Below are 19,525 nucleotides of genomic sequence, written 5' to 3' on the forward strand. Positions count from 1 at the left end.
GATTTTGGTGTTAGGGTGCTCAGTCAGTGACGCTTTTTAAAAGTTTTTAAGCCGGGCGGTGGTGGCGCACGCCTTTAATCCCAGCACTCGGGAGGCAGAGGCAGGTGGATCTTTCTGAGTTCGAGGTCAGCCTGGTCTACAGAGTGAGTTCCAGGAAAGGCACAAAGCTACACAGAGAAACCCTGTCTCGAAAAACTTAAAAAAAAAAAAAAAAAAAAAAAAAAAAAAAAAAAAAAAGTTTTTAGGCCCCGTGTGGGCTCCATAAAAGGCTTGTCTGAGTGACTTCCCCTGATTTAGAGGCACAGAGCACATGTGTTCTGCAGAGCAAAAGACATGCCTCATTGAGGCGATGTAAGCATGGATGTGGGTTGCTGAGTGCCTGCCAGTATGTAAGCAGTGGATGAATCTGATTTGTGCTGGTTGTCACTCCTTCGCACATAGCAGATCACTCTCACAGCATCTCTGTGGAAGGGATAATTGTCCTGCACTCAGCTAGGGTTAGCTCGGGAAAAACAAAACAACAAAGAACTGACCCCATGTGCACAGCAGAGTATGTGTATATGTAGTGATGTTGAGAGCTTTTCTTTTTCCCTGCAATCTTCTTACAGGTAAACATAGAAGTGCAAAGCTGAAGGAGGCTGTAGAGACTGTGAACAGAAAGCTGAAGACATTTATGGAGATCACTTTGGAAGAGGATAGCCTCGAAAGGTAAGTGTGAGACTTACTCCAGCTGAGTGCTGGGTATGTTTGGAATTGCTCTTTTATTCAGTTCATTAGAGCCAGATGATTAGAAACCTACAGTGTAAGAATGAAGATTATGGTCATTTGAATGAGAGTGGCCCACATAGTTCATGTGTTTGAAAGCCTGGTCCCCAGTTGGTAGAACTGTTTTGGAAGGATTAGAAGGTGTGGCCTTGTTGGAGGAGGTGTGTCACTAGGGGTGGGCTTTGAGGTTCCAAACCATTTCCAGTTAGCTCCCTCTTTGCCTGTGCTTGTGGATCATATGTAAGCTCCAGCTTCTGCTCTATGCCTGCTGCCCTGGTCCCTGCCATCGTGGACTCTAATCCTCTGGAACTGTGACCTCCAAATTAAATGCTTTCTTTTGTAAGTTGCCTTGGTCATGATGTTTTGTTGCATCAATAGAACAGTGATTAAAACAGATGTTTCTGTTTGAGGTACAAATGCTTTTCAGAAACAAAAGAAAACCATCATTTGTGAAACTTTACTATAGGAAAGAAAGAACATTTACCCAAATTCACAATTTTCAAATGAGACATTATTTTGGATAATTTGCTTCATTTGAAAGCCACAGGTATTTCCCAGGTGTAAATGAAGGTCCATCTTGGAGTGTCAAGGTTCATTCCTAGCCCATAGTGTTATTATGGTGTGCCTACCAGAGAAGACCACTCAGACTCAGTCTATAGCCAATTGAAAGAAAGTCTTTATTCCAGCCGGCTGGTAATACACTCAGTTGTTTGGGACCCAAGTGTAGCACCAAGCATATAGAATAAGGGGTTTTTTAAGGCAAAACCCACATCCTGGTATCTTCTTCCACAGCTTCAGGAGGAGGTTTTGCACAAGCAAGCAGTTTTAACAGATGCTAAGATAAGCTGGTAGCTGGAAGAGGAGGTCCTGTACAAACAAGCAGTTTAACAGACCCTGAGATAAGTTAACTGAGGCATCTCGACCTTGGGTTCCTAGAATAGAGTTGTATAATTTTCCTCCTGGCTTCTTATCAAGGAGATCAAATTCTAGTTAAACCTAAAATGACCTCAGCAAGTGTAGCAGGAATCTTAACAGGTCTTATTAATAAAAACAAATCTGGGTCAGGTATTTGGGTGAACACTGGAAGATCAGAGAGACAGAACAAGCCACATTTAACCTCACCTGGCCAACTTCTCAGCTGATCTTGTTTCCTCAGACTGGAAGCTTCTGTGTCCTCATATCTGAACGGCTCTCAGCTGAACTGTGTTGCTAGAAGCCTGAACGCTTAACCAGCCAAATGTTTAACCAGCCAAATGCTTCTAGTTCCTGGTCTTCACGCCTTATATACCTTTCTGCTTTCTACCACCACTCCCTGGGATTAAAGGCTGCTTTCTGGGATTAAAGGCGTGTGTCACCATGCCTGGCTGTTTCCAATGTGGCCTTGAACTCACAGAGATCCAGAGGGATTTCTACCTCTGGAATGCTAGGATTAAAGGTGTGAGTGCCACCATTTTTCTAGCCTTTGTATCTAGTGACTGTTCTGTCTCTGACCCCAGATAAGTTTATTAGGGTGCACAATATTTTGGGAAACCCAATACCACCACAAGCAAGAATACAAGATAGAGGAACCTCTGCACTGCCTTGCCCTGTCACAGTGAGATGCATTTTCTTTCTTCCTGGGAAATTTTTGGTTGCTCAGACTGCTGTTGACAAGCGTGTTCTTAAGTTGTTTTCCTTTCTACGACATCTTGGTAACCTGTGCTGTTTTTGCGTGAAGTAGAGAGATCAATTGTTACAGGCACTTCACTAGGCAGTCTTAGTGGGAAGCAAGTCATGCTGTATAGCTGCATTCTCCTTTGCAGAGAGCCTTTCAAAATCTTGAATTGCTAATTTATGTATACACTTCTAGAGTGTTGCTTTTTGTGGACTTGTTACATAGGCTTAAGTACCAAATGCTTACTTGACTAGGATTTAGGTTTATAAATGATTTTGAGAATTGAGATATTATAGTAAATGAAAAGGTTACTGAATACGTTTCTAGCCCATTACTCTAATTTTTATTATTGTTAGTAAAATGGATCAGTGTTAGTATAATTGGTAACTATACATAAAAATGATAAAACAAAATTTAATTTTTTGAAATTTATTTCAGATTATCATTTTTATTTTGATGGTGCTAGGAATTGAACCCAGTGCTTCCCACATGATAAATGGACTCTCTGCCACTGAGTTAAGTCTCCAACTCATATTTAAAAATTTTAAAACATTTGTTTTATTTTCCCCAGTCATCAGTTTTAGACACTGTATATGTGCTGTAACAGTTTGAACATGTATCACAAGCCAACACTTAGAGTGCACTGGGGTAGAAGTGACACTACTTGGTATATCAGTCAAGTGAAGCCAACCAAGCTGCCTTTGTGTCTGGAACAGTGACTTTGAGCTATGTTCTCACAGCTATACACTCTTAGCTGTGCAGCCTTGTTTTTGGATCTGTCCTTTCCAAGCACTTCTTCATTCATTTGTTTCTTTTCACATACTGGAATCATTTCTTCCTCAACAGAGGAATCCTCTGTGTTGAATACTCACAGAACTAACTGTACTTGTGTGCAAGGCAGGATAGACATGTAGGACAGGTCGACTGAGTTCATTTGTAAAAAGCAGTGTGTGGAAAGCTGTTTCAGAATTTTAGAAATGTGCCAAGCAGTTCTGTGTGTTTGAGATGGCATTTCAGTGATGGAGATTGCAGTTTAGGAAGTCCTTACTGCTCCTTGTACCATATGGCTTATTGCTTTTGTAAATTACAAATAACTGATAACTGTAAGGAATTTTAAAATATAAAAAACATTTCAAGAATAATAGGATGGGGAAATTAAACATGAAAGTGATAGAATACATGTGACTTGAAAGCGGAAGAGAGGCTAAAGGAGAACGGCAGGAGGGAAGCAGGTGAAGAGGTGAGGAGGGAATTAGAGGACTATCAACGTGAAAGTGCTGTAAATTGATGGTTAAATTCTTTATATAAGTGGTATAATAGAACTTGCATGTAACTTATGCATGCCTCTTGTGAACTTTAAAAATCACCTTTAGGTTACTGATAATACAGTGAATTGGTGTTGTCCTTGCTAAGCACTACAGTATAACAACAAAAAATCTGCATATGTTCAGTACAGACTGGACTTTTTAAAAAGGAATGTTTTAAGTCTGTTTTGTTCAGTTTACGGATGTGGATGGGTGAATGCATGCATACAGAGGGATGACAATATGAGATCTTTTAATGTTGAACAATGCCTGCAATGTTAGAATAATTTAGTGGGCTTAGTTTTTAAAAGACTTAATTCTTTTATATTTTTATTTATTTATTTTTTTTGGTTTTTCGAGACAGGGTTTCTCTGTGTAGCTTTGCGCCTTTCCTGGAACTCACTTGGTAGCCCAGGCTGGCCTCGAACTCACAGAGATCCACCTGTCTCTGCCTCCCAAATGCTGGGATTAAAGGCGTGCGCCACCACAGCCCGGCAAAAGACTTAATTCTTAGGAAAACTGACATGAAGGTAGATAGTGTTTCCGTATGTCCCCTGTCCCAGTATGTGCTTACAGTCTCTCACTGTTTATATCCTAAACCATAGCAGCACACTCGTTAACAGTGGATTACCGTGCATTGACATATCATTATCACACAGAGCCCCTAGCTTATATTTGGTTTCGTATCTTTGGAGGGTGGTGTAAGATCTAGAGTCAGGAAGCCTGAGAACCTAGGGTTTTGATACAGAAGGGATGAAGAATTGCCCTAGCTCCAGAAGAGAGTCAAGTATGTGAGGACTTAACCTCTTTAGTCCACTGTTTAAGTGCTGATCTGTTCTAAATATACCCTCTTAGACACATGCAGAAATAGTGCTATTCCAGCTGTCTGAGCATCCCTTAACTCAATCAAATTGAAAAACAAAAAAATTAACCTTTACCTCTGCTAAGAAATATCTCACCCATTTCCAAGTTTGAGGAGTTATGAATAAAGCTGCTGTTAATATGGTGCTGGCTAGGTTCTTGTAAATTTGCACAAGCTAGAATCATCTGAGAAAAGAGAACCTCAATTGAAAATGCCTTTGTAAGACTGGCCTGGCCTGTGGGGCATTTTCTTGATTGATAATTGATGCAGGTAGTGCTACCCCTGGACAAGTGGTCCTGGGTATATAAGAAAACAAACTGAGCAAACCATGAGGAGCAAGCAGGTAAGCAGCACTCCTCCATGGCCTCCTCATCAGCTCCTCCCTCCAGGCTCTTGCCTTGAGTTCCTTCTCTGACTTCCCTGGATGATAGACTATAAACTGTAAGGCGAAATAAACCTTTCTTCCCCAAGTTATTTTGGTCATGATGTTTGATCAAATATTTATGCCAGTTTTTTGTGTGCATGTAAATTTTTAACTTGAATAAAGCCAAGAAGCAAGGTTATTGGATCTTATGGTAAGAATATATTTTGTAAGAAAACATCTGCCTGTCCTCCAGAGTGACTATATAGTTTTGTATCTCCACCACAGGGAATGGCAATTCAGCCATTCCTCATCTTCACATGCTTTGGTCAGTTGTGTTCTGGGTTTTGGGCCATTTTATTATGTATATAGTGGCATCTTGTTGCTTTACTGTGCTTTCCTGAGTACTTTTTCATAAACTTACTGTTGTCTCTCTTCTTGATCTTTCCTTTCTTTTTAAAAATAATATTTTTATTAATTCTTTGAGAATTTTATACAATCAAAATTTTGATCATATTCAAGTCCCTCACTGCCATCTTCCAGATCTACCCTCACCTCTTTACCCACCCGACGTTGATCAGTGCCACTTCTTCCCCTTCATCCTTCTTCCTCTTCTCCTTTTTTATTAAAACCCATGGAGGCCAATTTGTGTTGTCCATCTATCTACTCTGGGGAGTGGGGCCTGCCCTGGAGTGTGGCTTAGCATGGATTATTCCATTAAAGAATATTGACTCTCTCTCTCTTTTTTTCTTTAAGATTTATTTATTTATTATGTATACAGAAGAGGTGCCAGATCTCATTACAGATGGTTGTGAGCCACCATGGGGGTGCTGGGAATTGAACTCAGGACATCTGGAAGAGCAGTCGGTGCTGTTAACCTCTGAGCCATCTCTCCAGTCCAAATATTGACTCTCTTAGCACCTACCAAATGTCAATAGCTCCTCAGCTACTGGAGGGATTTCTTGCCTGCTTCCTGCCCGCTCCATTTTGGGATTTTTGTCTGGTTTGAGCTTGCACATGTTTGTGCATGCTGTCACAATTACTGTGAGTTTTATGGATAACTGCTTTGTTGTGTCTGGAAAATATTGTTTCATTGAAGTTATCCACCATCTCCACTTCTTACAGTCTTACTTCCCCTTCTTCACTGATGCTCCCTGAGCCTGAGGGAGAAGGGCTGTAATAGGTATTTTCCATTTAGTGTTAAACACTCCACAGTCTCTTATTGTCTGCTTACTCACCAGTTGAAGGTCTGTTAATTGCCATCCACTGCAAGAAGAAGCTTCTCTGATGTGGGTTGACAGATGTACTGATCTCTGAGTGTAGCAATAAATCATTAGAAATTGTTATATAACTGTGTTCTTTTAGCAGAATAATAGCAGTATTAGTTTTTTCCATAGGGCCTGTGACCTGTCTATCCACAGGTTCTCAGCTCCATTGACAATAACAAGTATTGATTCCATCTTAGGATGTGGTCCTTAGATACAAACAAACAAACAAACAAAAAAAGGCTGTTACTCCCAACGTTCATGCCGCCATTGCACCAGTGAGCATACTTGTCAGGCCAGTCCTTATTGTAGCTCTTGGATAAGCTGGATAAGATTGATGTTACTTTTCTCCTTTACTGGCATGCATAGCACCTTCTAGCACTATGAAAGCTTGTCAGCAGGGATGAAGTTTCCATGTGAGTACCAGTTTGATTTCTTCATGTTGTATGACTCAAATATGTGGTATTTTCATAAAGAGAGTCTTAAGGTCAAGTTGTGGAGGCTAATCAAACCAACTGCCTGTTATCTTTGGGAATTATGGGGCCCCACCAGCTGAAAAAGAGGTAACCCATTCTTAGTACTGAGGTTGTTATTTACTAGCCTCTTGTATCTTGTTAGGGTAATGACCCCCCATTATAAGGTAATTCCTTTTAAAATATATGTATATGTATGTATTTTAGGAAGATTCCCTAGTAGGCTTCCATGTGACCTTTTCAAAAGGCCTTTAGTGTTACTTAATACTCTACCCACATTCACTCTTACTGGGCCTTCCCATTCCCCAACTCATTTAATCTTTACTGTTTCTTTATTCCCTTATCCCACTTTATATAACTGCATATCTCACTTGAAAGATGTCCTCCTTCCTCATTTCTTAACCTCAATGGGCATTCCAAATGAAACACACACACATCAAACCTAACATCCACAAATGAACATCTCTTTGGGTCTGAGTTACCTCACTGGTATGATCAATTCCAGTTCCATCCATTTACCTATTAATTTCATTTTTTAAGAGCCGAATAATAATTCTATTGTGGAAATGTACCACATTTTTATTGCCCATTTATCAGTTGATTGACATCTAGGCTATTTCCATCTCTTGGCTATTGTGCATTGAGCAGCAGTGAACATGGAAGAGCAAATATCTCTGTAGTATGATATAAAGTCCTTTGGATATGTGCCCAAGAGTTGTATAGCTTGATTATGTGATAAATTTATTTTCAGCTTTTTAAGGAAACCCCCCCCCCCACTGGTTTACATAGTGATTATACCAGTTTACAATCCCACCACCAGCAGGAAGTGTTCCTAGTTCCCTACAGCCATGCTAGTGTCTGCTGTCTGTTTTTACTTTTTTATTTTTTATATTTCTTCATTTGGCCATTCTGATTGGGATAAGATAAAATCCCAAAATATTTTTAATGTGCATTTCCCTATTGAATGTTAGAAATTAAAAGAAAAAAACATTTCTCAGCTGTCTGTATTTCATCTCTGTTTAGTTCCATGTTCCATTTTTCAATTGTATTTATTTTCTTAATGTTTTTTTTTTTTATTTCTTCATGTATTCTAGAGACTAACCCTCTGTCAGATGTATAGCTAGTAAATATTTTTTCCCATTCTGTAGGCTGCCTCTTCAGTTGAATGTTGGTGTCCTTGGCTGTATAGAAGCTTTTCAGTTTCATGAGGTCTCATTTATCAGTTGTTGATCTTAGTGCCTGAGCTACTGGGGTCCTGTCCAGAAAACTGCTTTCCAATAGTGTAAGTTCAAGTGTGTATTCTCTATTTTCCCCTCTCTCACAGTCAGGCTATCAGGTTTTATGCTGAGGTCCTTAATCCATTTGGAGTTGAGCTTTGTGCAGGGTGAGAGATGAAGATGTCATTTCATTCTTCTGTATACAGCTATCCAGTTTAGATACACCATTTGTTGAAGACGTTGTCTTTTCTCCAACCTGTATTTTTGGCCTCTTTGTCAAAATTTAGGTACCTGTAGGTTCGTGGATTCATATCTGGATCCTCAGTTCTATTTTGTTGATCAGTATATCTGTTTTTATGCCAATATCATAATGTTTTTATTATTGTAGCTCTGCAGTATAATTTAAAATCAGGGATGTTGATAGCTCCAGTAACTTTTGTTGTTTAGCTTGTTTTGGCTATCCTGTGTCTTTTGTGTTTACATGTGAAATTTAAGATTTTTTTCCTCCAATTTTCACAACATTAGTCATATCAGTTCATGAACGTAGGAGGTATTTCTGTCTTCTGTGTCTTCTTCAGTGTCTTCAGTGCCTTGGAATTTTTATTACACAAGTCTTTCATGTCCTTAGATTTTTTTTCTTGTCCATAGACATTTTCATGTCCACAGTATTTTTGAGGCTATTGTGAAGAAATTTGTTTTCGTTTTCTTTCTTGGTGTGTTTGCTGTTGGTATATAGGAAGGCTAATGATTTTGTATGTCAATTTTGTACCCACTACTAAACTGAATGTATTTATCAGCTGTGGGAGTCTTATGGTGTGCTTTTTAGTGTCTTTTATATATGGAACCATATCATTTGCAAAAAACGATATTTTGACTTCTTCCTTTCCTATTTGTATCCCCTCTATCTCCATCACTTGTCTCATGGCTCTAGCTAAGATTTCAAGCACTATACTAAACAAGAATGGAGAGTGAACATCCTTGTCTTGTTCCTGATTTTAGTGGAAATGTTTTGGATTTCTCTCCATTTAGTGTAATGTTGGCTGTGGGCTTTTTTTTAAATGGCCTTTATTTAATTTAGATACACACACACACACACACACACACACACACACACACACACACACACACCCATATCCCTAGATCCTTCAGAACTTATGAATGGATCTTGGATTTTTTCAAAGATCTTTCCTACATCCAGTAAGATGGTCATATGATTGCAATTACTGATTTGTGTATGTTGAACCATTCCTGCATTTCCAGGATGAAGCTGACTTGATCATGATGAGTAATCTTTTTGATGTGTTCTTGAATTCAATTTGCAAGTATTTTAGTGAGAATTTTTGCATCCATATTCATCAGAGTAAATGACCTATAGTTTTTCCTTTTTTGTTGGATCTTTGTCTGGTTTTGGTATCAGGGCAATACTGGCTTAATAAAAAGACTTTATCTTGATTTAGTTAGGTAGGTCATATATATGTAGGAGTTCATCCGTTTCTTTTTCAAGTTAGGTTTCATTATATAGTGCTGGTTGGTCTATGACTCACTGTGTAGACCAGGTTGTGAGATCCACCTGACTCTGCCTCTCAGAGTGCTGCACCGCTTTGTCTGGCTCTGGTTTTTCATACTATCTTTGACTGTTGTTGTTTTTCCAAGGCCTTCAGGTGCCGTTGATTTAGTAGTATGCGATCGATCTCTCCTTCTCTCTCACCTCTCTCAGCTGTAGGTACTTAGTATGATTTTCCTCTTTCCTGCTTTCATTGTGTTCTTTAGATTTGGTGTGTCATGTGTTCATTTTCACTCAATTCTAGGAATTTAAAATTTTTTCTTGGTTTCTCCCTTGACCTAATTTTCATTCATTAATGTATTGTTTAGCTCCCACAAGTTCGTGTACTCTGGTTTTTATTGCTGTTGATACCCAGCTTGTTCCTTTGTGATCAAAGAATTTAGGATGTTCTTTCAGTTTTCCTAAATTTGTTGACACTTGCTTTGTGTCCTAATATGTGGTCAGTTTTAGAGAAAATTTCATGGGCTGCTGAGAAAAGAAAGTATATTTTTTAGCATTTAGGTAGAAAATCCTGTAAATGACTGTTAGATCCATTTGATTTAAGATGTCAACTGAGTGTGATGGTGTATGCCTTTAATCCCAGCACTCAGGATGCAGGAACAATGGATCTCTAAGTTTGAGAGTAAGCTGGTTTATATAGTGAGGTCTAGGACATCCAGGGCTACGTAGAGAGATTATGTCTCAAAAAAAAATCAAGAGTTTTCTCCAGATTTATTTTAGCCAAATTAATTCGTTAGTTCATTTTGAAGTATGTTTTGTTGGGTGTTAGAATAGCTCCTTCAGCTTGTTTCCTTGTTCCATGTGCTTGGAACACCTTTTTCTATCCTTTTAATCCTAAAGTGGTGTCTGCTATTGATGGTGAGGTGTTTTTCTTAGAGGTAGCAAGAAGATGGAGCGTGTTCTCTAGTCTGTTAATCTGTGTCTATTTATTTAGTAATTAGTTCTGTTGATATTTATTAATCCCCGTTATTTTGTGATTCGTAAACCTCTTTAGATTAATTGTTGTGACATTATGTAGTTCTTGTGCCCTCCTGGGTGTGTTTCATTTTCTCCTCAGACTGAAATATTTTCCAGTATCCTCTGTAAAGCTGGCTTAGTGGACATGCAGTCCTTAAATTTTACTTTATCAAGGTAGAATTTTCTTTCCCTTTGATTACAGTTGATAGTTTTGCTGGGTATAGTGGTTCGGGGTTGGCATGTGGTTTTATAGAGCATCATTCCAGCCCTGCCAGCCTTTGTGTGTGAGTTGGTCTTTCTCTCTTGCAGCTTTCGGTGTCCTTTCTTTGTTCTGTACTTAGTGTTTGGATAATTATATAATGTGGGGAGATTCTTTTCTGATCCTTTTTGGTGTTCTGCATGTCTCCTGTACCTTAATAGGCATCTCTTTCCTTATGTTTGGTAAATTTTCTTTGATGATTTTGTTGAAAATGTTTTCTGTGCCTTTGACTTGGGTCTCTTCTCCTTCTATATGTATGTTTTATAGGTTTAGATTTTAATAGTATCCCAGAAGTCCCGAATGTTCTGTTCCTGAGATTTTTTTTGTTTGATTATTGTTATAGATTAAGCATTTTTGTTTGTTTGTTTGTTCTTTTAGTCTTTGGAGATAAGATTTCTCAGTATTCCTGGCTTTTCTGGAACTCGCTCTGTAGACCAAGGTGGCCTTGAATTCAGAGTTGTGCCTGCCTCTGCCTTCTGAGTACTAGGGTTTAAAGAGCACTTCATGCATGTTATACACAGATGTATATGCAGCTAAATCACTCATATACATAAGATTAAAAATGAAGGGGATAAAAGATCTTTAGCCTAATTTTTAATTAGGTTGGTTGTTTTCTTTAGTTGAGTTTTAAGAGATCTTTGTGTATTTTGGGTAATGCCCCCTTATTATATATGTTTTACAAATATTTTCATCTAGTTGGTGGTTTGTCTCTTTATTCTCTTAATTGACATTGAGCCCTCCCCACCCCCCAGTTGACCCTAGTTTCTTATTGGAAGAACAGAAAAATTAAACTAACTTGGGTTTTAATTAATTCTAGATATAGTTGACAATCAAGAATAGCCACCACATGTCTAGATTTGAATTTTGCTGTGGCCATCTAGTTGTTTTAACATTTTTGTGCTAAAAAGACTGTCATTGCATTTTTGTCAAAATCAGCCTGTATTCACGTTGATCTTTCTCTGGGGTCTTTTGTCAGAACCACAGTGTTTTACTTTAGTTTTATAACAACTCTAAGTTGTAATTATATTCATTCTCTACCCGATATCTCTTTGACATTTAGTTTACTGTTCTGAATCTTTGTTTCTACATATAAGCTTTAGTCACTTTGTCTGTTTCGCATAATCCACTGTGGTTTTTACCGGATTGAACTAAGCTGACAAAGGTGGGAAAGACTGCAGTTTTGACACTATTGAGTCTTCCTGTCCATGAACATAGGCTCGCTCTTCATTTGAGTGAAAATCTCTTATAATTGTGATTTTGTAATGAATGTTAATTTAGGACTGCTTTGTGTGAGATCACCACAGCTGCTGCTTTACGGTGCTGTTCTGTGTTTATCTTGTTTAAAAGGATGAAACCATGTGCAAGTTGGTCCAGAAGGCTCAAAGTTAAGATTTTTGTTGTTGTTTGCTTGTTTGTTTTTAGATGTAGGGTTTCTCTGTGTAACAGCCCTGGCTGTCCTGGAACTCACTTTGTAGATCAGGCTAGCCTCGAACTTCACAGAGATCCGCCTGCGTCTGCCTGCCATGTGCTGAAATTAAAGGTGTGCGCCACCACCACCTGGCAAAGTTAAAATTTTTTTTTTTTTAATGGAATTGGAATAGAGGATTATTCACCAGTTAGAAAGGATTCTTAAAAATTAGAGTTGAAAACTGAACAAAGCAATCCAACTCTAGGGGCAGTAGAGCCCCTGACTGGGATCTGGAGGGCCATTTATGCAGGACAAACACTCACATGATACTCAGTTGGAGCCAGTGAGCCTATCTGTGGCTCAAGTAGAGGAATGGACAGAGTCTCCTGGATAAAAGTTCCTTCTCCTGAAAATCTAACCCCCAATAAGACCACACGGGAGCATGTGGGTCAGTTTGAAGGCTATGAAGGAAATGTTTTACTTTTAAACTGTTGACTATTTACTAAGGTGGTTAATGCAGTTAGACTTTGCTACTGTGTACTTTAAGAAGAAAGTCAACTCAGTTCTGTGAACTTCTGTGGCCTAATAACCTGCTGCAGAGATGACAGAATAACAATTGCATTTTGGAGACCCCTGAGTGAGAACGTCTCTGCCAGATGTACTGTTGACCGAAGGATATCGGGACTACAAGCTAGGAATGTTATTTTCATGGAATGGAGCAACAGTCTCAGCATATGTCAGCATATTTTTGCTAGAATCTTGTTTGTGGGGATAACATTTTAGATGTTGAGTGGTGCAGCCCATTCTGAAGATGAAAGGGAAGCCCTTCTGGTTAGTGCCCTTTACTTCTACTCACACATCATCGAAGGACCTGAACAGGTTTAAACACAGATGTGTTGCGTTCATCTCCATGGCTCCTACATCTCTGCCATCAGCTGTCCTTTCTACTGAACCACCTGCCAGTGGAGAGAATTCTCTTTAAGGAGAAAACTCCCATGCTTGGTGGGGCTCAGTTTTATCTCTAGTGGGGCAGGTATTTTTTGGCTGGTCTGTTGGGTTCAGAATAAAGTTGTTCCTATTGTACTTTAGTTGCTTCCTTTGCTATAGAATATGCTGAGTTGGGCATGTTTTCTTAGGAAACACATTTGCCCACACACTGTTGGACTGAAATACCAAGCCTGTTGTATACACTTTCATAATCAGCTTGAAGGTAGAATGTGTTTGTAATTCAAGGTTATGGAAGTATGTCAAGGTTTATGTTGCATCATCATTGCTTACTAGTGAGTTGATGGACTGTAATCCCATGGCATACAAGTACTTCCAATATTGAGTACCCCTGTATGTGGGCTACCAGTGCCCTTGCTGTGAGAGTCTAGGAGGATATCTGAGCAGTATCGATAAGTGGGCATTAGTTCATTTGTTTCTTTCTGTGGAATTTTAGTAGTCCTTTTAAAGGATGATTCTGTGGCAGGATGCTTTTATAACTTGCTTAGAAGTGTGTGCCAGTTCTGAGTGGACTTGTGTGGATAATTAAAAGCAATTCACTCACAAGTACTCCTCCTCCTTTATAATCCTGACATTGTTCTTCTGTCTTCCTGTTCCATGTTGCTGGCATGTGGTGTTGCAGGGACAGAAGGGCCATATGTCCTTCCTGCTCATGGTCAGAGCTGAGGTATCACATACTCTCTGGGCACTTGTCTAATTACACATACATACAGACCCATGACTCACAAGTCTTTTTCCACTGCCCTTCTCTTGTTGAAACTCTCCTCTCTCTACTCCGTCCCTTTAACTGCCCTTACTTGATGGCTAGTGTATTCATGCTTTGCTCAGGTAACACAGTGAACTAGTTGTAGGTCCAGTGGTCTTTGTGGCATTGGAGCAGTTGTGCCTGGGTTATCTGTGAGGCAGGCTGCCCTGTGCAGGCCCTGCCTGGCGTCTGAGCTGTTGAAGGTGATAGAGAAGGGGGTGGCATTGCTGTGAGCATAACCTAACTCTTCTACCTCCCACTCAGCAGGCAGTGATTCTCTTTTGAGGTGGAGGTGGTAACATGTGCCACTTTCCCTCTGTCTCAGCTCTAGCTCCTGAGCTGGCATTATATCTCCCCTGGGGGCCTGGAGTGGGGCAGGGGACTCTGCGTCAGTAGTGCTAGACCAGTGAGGTGAGCTGCAGGAGGGTCCCAGTTATCCGAACTCCTAAAGAGCTGGTCTGGGTTGACTCCTTTTTCACCTTTGAAGTTGAGAGAGCTTGGGCTTCTGATATTCACAAGGCAGGGCAGGTACCCATTGCTCCCATGTGATATCCTTGCACCCTCTGCTCTGTCTGTACCCATGAGGTGTTTGCTCTAGGTAGGCTGAATACATGTAGATGCCCCCTCAGGGGACAGCAAGAGCTTTGAACTCAGGAACATGGTGAGTAATCAGGTAGATGGTAATGTGAGTCTTGGAAAAAAGTCTTCTTAGTTGGGCAGGGCGATGCAGGCAGATGTTCCCCAGACACTAAAGAGGTGTCCAACACACACAGTGTTAGGAACTGAAGAAATCTTCTAAGCCAAAGAAAGAGATGATTCCAAAGACTTCCCGATGGGGGGGTTCTTCAGGAGGTTGACTTAAAATACGCAGGTGGCTAGATAAAATTCCTGAGCCCATGGGCAAGGGAGAAAATATTAAGTCTTTTCTAGGTTTTTGCTGCTATTACAGAGGCTGCTGAGCATATGAGAGGTGATGGGTAGCCAGTGCCAGAGTGTATGTTAAATTAGTAGTGACTCTCAGTGACAGCTGATATGAGCTGGATACATTTGGTTAAAGAGATATTTTGAAGAGGCTCTTGCCTATTTCTGTCTGTTAATGTTACTATCTGAAATCTAAAATGTCAATCTTCCCTTGACTCTAGACATGTGGTCAGTATGCCAGGCCAGGAACACTGGCCATCAGTTCTCACTTTCAGTGCTGGCCGCAGAGGACAATCACATGGCTTCTTCAGGCCCAGAATGCTAATTTGTCTGTGGAGTTTGGGTGTCTGAGAGTAGGATCATCTTGGGAGAGGGCATTCGGGGGCAGACTCTGACCAAACAACATGTGGCAGTGCCAAGGAGGAGTGTTCGTTGAAAGGGAGAAAAGGGAATGCAACAGAACCTTGTGCTTTGTAACTGATGTGCTTAAATCTGCAGTGTCACACTGCAGTGATTTATACAGGAGCTGTCCAGCCATGGTTCTTGAGTAGACACCCTGAAAGGGGGGGAGAGACTGCCTCCATCAGTGTTCTATCAGTGGGCCTGGGTATTCAGGCAGGCAGGCCTCAGGCAGCTGGAGGTAGAAGGAATGGCCATAGTAGCAGAGTGCAGTGGTGTAGGTAGATGGTTTTCATTTTCCTTGTTTTCTCATATGCAGTAAAGAGTCAGGACTGAATACTGGGTAAGACAAGCCACATTGTGCTCTGTGTACTGGATCTAATGAGGGGGTAGAATTCAGAAGAGTAGTGCTAAGAAAAGTATTCTCCAGCTGGATGTTGCCAGGTGAGCAGGCATTACTGAGTCAATGCCAAGGCCCCAGTCTATTACCAGGGCCCCAGGCTATGGGCTCTGCAGTAGGTGCTGAGGCTTGGCTGGGACTGTATTCAGCTCTGTGTAGGTCAGAGGCTTCTAGATCACAGGCTGTTTTCATGTGTGAATGCTTACATAGCATTTCTAAACTCTGCTCATTTGGGGGAACTGAATCTGTGTCTTTCTTTTGTTTTCCAGGTTCCTGTATGAATCTTCAATGAGAACTTTGGGAGAATTTCTGAATTCATGACAAAACCACCATCTTTGGGTGTGTAGAAATAGAGACTCATAGGGTGAAATGTGTGCGTATCTTTCTTGCTTTCTCTTCTTTTGTCAGACTAAGCCTGGAGGCCTGAGTCTGTAGCTACCCAAAGATGAAGGCCAGTACAGCACTGGTGCTCTACCATACACACTGTGCCTTTAACCAGCTGGCAGAGATGGAGAGTGGTAAAGATAAGTGGGAGGAAGACTGGCAAGCAGCTTGCACTCTTCCCTAGAAGCCCTGGCAATTCGTTTGGGAACTGTGGCCTTGGCCAGCTCTTGAGCTCGTTGGCCTATGACTTACCCACTATTTATTATTTGTTGTGAAATTTTCGCTGGAACAGATTTTTCTTGGGTCTTTCAGCAGGGCTGCCATTAGCCCACACAGGACCTCTGTTCAGATGATGAAAAGAATCGCTTCGCCAAGACATTCTACTGCCATCTGTTGTACAGTTGTAATAAATACACCAATGCACAGCACTGATACAAAGTGTCTGCTTACTCCATTGCACTTGTGTTGTGCTCAACTTTTACATCTGAACCCAGCAGCCCTGCTCCAGAGGCAGTGCCCTCCTTCCATTGAAGGTCATTATCGGATCAGAGAAGACTTCTTGTTTGAGTGTTGCTGTGTACCATACACAGTTAGGGAGAGAGCAAAAATCAAGCTCAAAAATGCCTGCCAAAGGAAGTGAATTGAGGAAGGCCTATGCTAGGAGTGAGTTGCTACGTAGAAACGATTGTCATATCTTAAGGCCATGGTAGAGTGTTGCTCAGTGGACGCATATGCCCAATTGGCCCTGTTTTTCCTCTGCAGGTCTATGGCAGAGGCACAGGCCTTTTCCTATATTGATGATTATAGGAGAGTAAGCAGAGAACTCAAGAGTTAAAGGTTTGTCCAGGGCCTGTATAAATAATGGATTAATAGCTGTGCAGTGGTGGTACACTCTTTTAATCCAAGCACTTGGGTAGCAGAGGCAGGATGATCTCTATGAGTTTGAGGCCAGCCTGATATACAGAGTGAGTTCCAGGACAGCCAAGGCTATACAGAGAAACCCTGTCTTGAAAAATAGAAACAACAACAAGTAATGGATTAATGATGTGAAAGAGAAAAAGGACCTGGTTTTTTGTTTTTTTTTTTTTGGTTTTTTGAGACAGGGTTTCTCTGTGTAGCTTTGCGCCTTTCCTGGAACTCACTTGGTAGCCCAGGCTGGCCTCGAACTCACAGCAATCCGCCTGGCTCTGCCTCCCGAATGCTGGGATTAAAGGCGTGCGCCACCACCGCCCGGCAGGACCTGGTTTTAAAGTGACATTTGTATAATATGGCAACCATGAATAGGCAGTGACAACAAGTTTGTGTCCTTTATTTAAAAGTGCTGGCAAGTGGTCACCTGTGCACATTTGGAGAAGCGATGGCACCAGCACCGTGGTAGAAGAATCCTGCCTCTGGGCAATCCTAGCTTCTATAGCCTCCCCCCCGCCAGCACCCTTCCCTCAGCAAGACTCTGGCAAGTAGGATTGAGTGGCCTGAATTCAGGGTGGAGAGCTCAGAGATCAGTGCATTGGTGATGGTGGATGGCCTCAGCAGGTAGTAAAGATGAGAGATAGCCAGATCAAGCTAAGAATTGTGATACCACACAGTATTAGACTGTTGCAGAAATTGAACCAGTTTGCCTTCCAGTCAGCTTACGATAAATTCAACAAGGATATGCAGAAGTTGGCAAACTATCAAAACTTGCCTATTTTGATGAAATAGTGTAGGTGTGGTGTGCTGCTGGGAGACCATTTGCAGAATAAGAAGACTTTACATCATGACATAGCATGTCTTGCAACTTACTAAAGACCAGGAGTAGGAACTAAAATGTTACACCCTGTCCTAAACATCTGTGAGAAATGTGGCACTTTTGATAGGAACAGATCATCAGGGAGAGATTCTCCAGGAAGTTGGCTTTGAGATTATTGAGACAAGAACAACTACCACAAGAAGACAGAGCCTTCGGTGCTCATGTGCTTAGAAAATTGAAAGTCTCTTCTGGATGGGATGAAGATTCATGAAAGACCTCAAACAACTGAACAAATTACATTTTTCCCCCCTTGCTAGTGGCCAAATAAATGAGAAACCGTTGATTATCCGCACTGCAGCTCTTTTCCTCTCCTGGTTTTGTTTGTTCTGCTTCTGTTCCTCTTAAGGTTTTGCACTGCAGCTCTTTTCCTCTCCTGGTTTTGTTTGTTCTGCTTCTGTTCCTCTTAAGGTTTTGATACTTTCAGGGACTTTTTAAATAATAAAAGTCATGGCTTTTAACTGACCTGAAGAAATTGATTACTAGTTTCTTTTTTTTTTCAGTACATCAAATATAATATAACCTTAAAAATGGAGTTATATCCTTATAGATTAATATATCCCTAAATAAACCTGATGCAGGTGTTTTCTCTTGGGCATATGAGAAAATACATTTAAAAAAAGTAGATGGACTTGTGGCACAATACTTGTGTTTAATGTCAACTATTACAAGTTGTTAATCATGTGGCCACGCATTTGATAATATATGAAATCTCTAGACACTGTTTTTGAAACACAACTTAGCTAATGGTATTGCTTATCTATTGGAGAACATCCCAGATTTGATTACATTCTGAACCTATAATACTTAGATTAAAGATTTGGAATAAATGGAATTATTCAATATTCCCTCTATTCTTGGAAAGTTAGAAGTATAGGTGTTAATATAAATATCACTATGACTTCCTACTTACAGGTCTGGTTTATGCCAGATCATTTTCAGGCTCTTAGGGGATAGCTCTGACAGGTTGATAACTTTGTAATGTAAGAGACGTGAAATGCTCATGTTTTCCTTATATTGTTTCATTGCTAATACTTGAATATTTTTAGATTGTCAGAAGTCATCATTAGCTCATGAAATGTTTGCATTAGATTTTAAAGCAGTATAGAGAGTATATATTTTTTTCTCTCATTGGACTTTTTAAGGGAAATTTGATTTATCCTTTTATATAAAATTATATAAAAGTCTTGTTGGAAAATAGATTAAATGATAAAAGAGTTTTGTGAATACTTTATAATATTAATCTTTTCTTTGAAAACATGAAAGAACAAAATAAAGTGGACTTCAACAGTTTTAACTGAGTGCCAAGAATATTTAAAAGCAACATTGTTGATTAATGTATTTATAGAATTTAATAAATGAGGAAGTGAAAACATAGAAAGAACAGGCTGGTATTTTAGGTATTAGTTTCTTAGTCCAAATCTGAGCTTAAGAGAAAAGTTTGGTATTAAGCACCTTTATTTGCTAAGAGAAGAGGGCTTAAGTGACCAAGGGCATAATTAGTTTGTATAAGTCAGTCATTTTGTGAACTTGTAGATAAGAAAACAGATTTTTGATATATTACTGAGTTTTCTGCCATGGCACTACCTCTCTAGTTCTATAACCATTTCGTTTAGCCTGAGCACACTTAAGACTGTGCCTAAGTGTGAATACCGAATAGCTACCTTACAACATGCTATTTAAAGAGGAGGAAAACTACAGTTTGAATCAAGTGTGTAGGCTTTTTGTCATTATGGCCCTTTCCCACACCAGTCAGTGATACAGTGTGGTACAGGGTCAATTGTTCTGTATCACAT

General features: G+C 40.1%; 1 protein-coding gene across 2 annotated transcripts in view; it reads left to right on the forward strand.

Annotated features, from left to right (window-relative positions):
* Positions 1-18,840, forward strand: part of Ncapg2 (non-SMC condensin II complex subunit G2) — an 83,104-nt gene extending 64,264 nt beyond the window's left edge. For both annotated transcript variants that reach the window (XM_052739181.1, XM_052739179.1), the window contains exons 27-28: positions 609-708; positions 15,829-18,840. In XM_052739181.1, the coding sequence (XP_052595141.1) occupies positions 609-708; positions 15,829-15,880 (152 nt within the window). In that variant the 3' untranslated portion in view covers positions 15,881-18,840. The remainder of the gene's footprint in view (positions 1-608; positions 709-15,828) is intronic.
* The last annotated feature ends 685 nt before the right edge of the window (positions 18,841-19,525 follow it).

Source organism: Peromyscus californicus, unplaced genomic scaffold (genome assembly GCF_007827085.1).
Source record: "Peromyscus californicus insignis strain IS unplaced genomic scaffold, ASM782708v3 Scaffold_15__1_contigs__length_86483966, whole genome shotgun sequence".
NCBI lineage: Eukaryota > Metazoa > Chordata > Mammalia > Rodentia > Cricetidae > Peromyscus > Peromyscus californicus.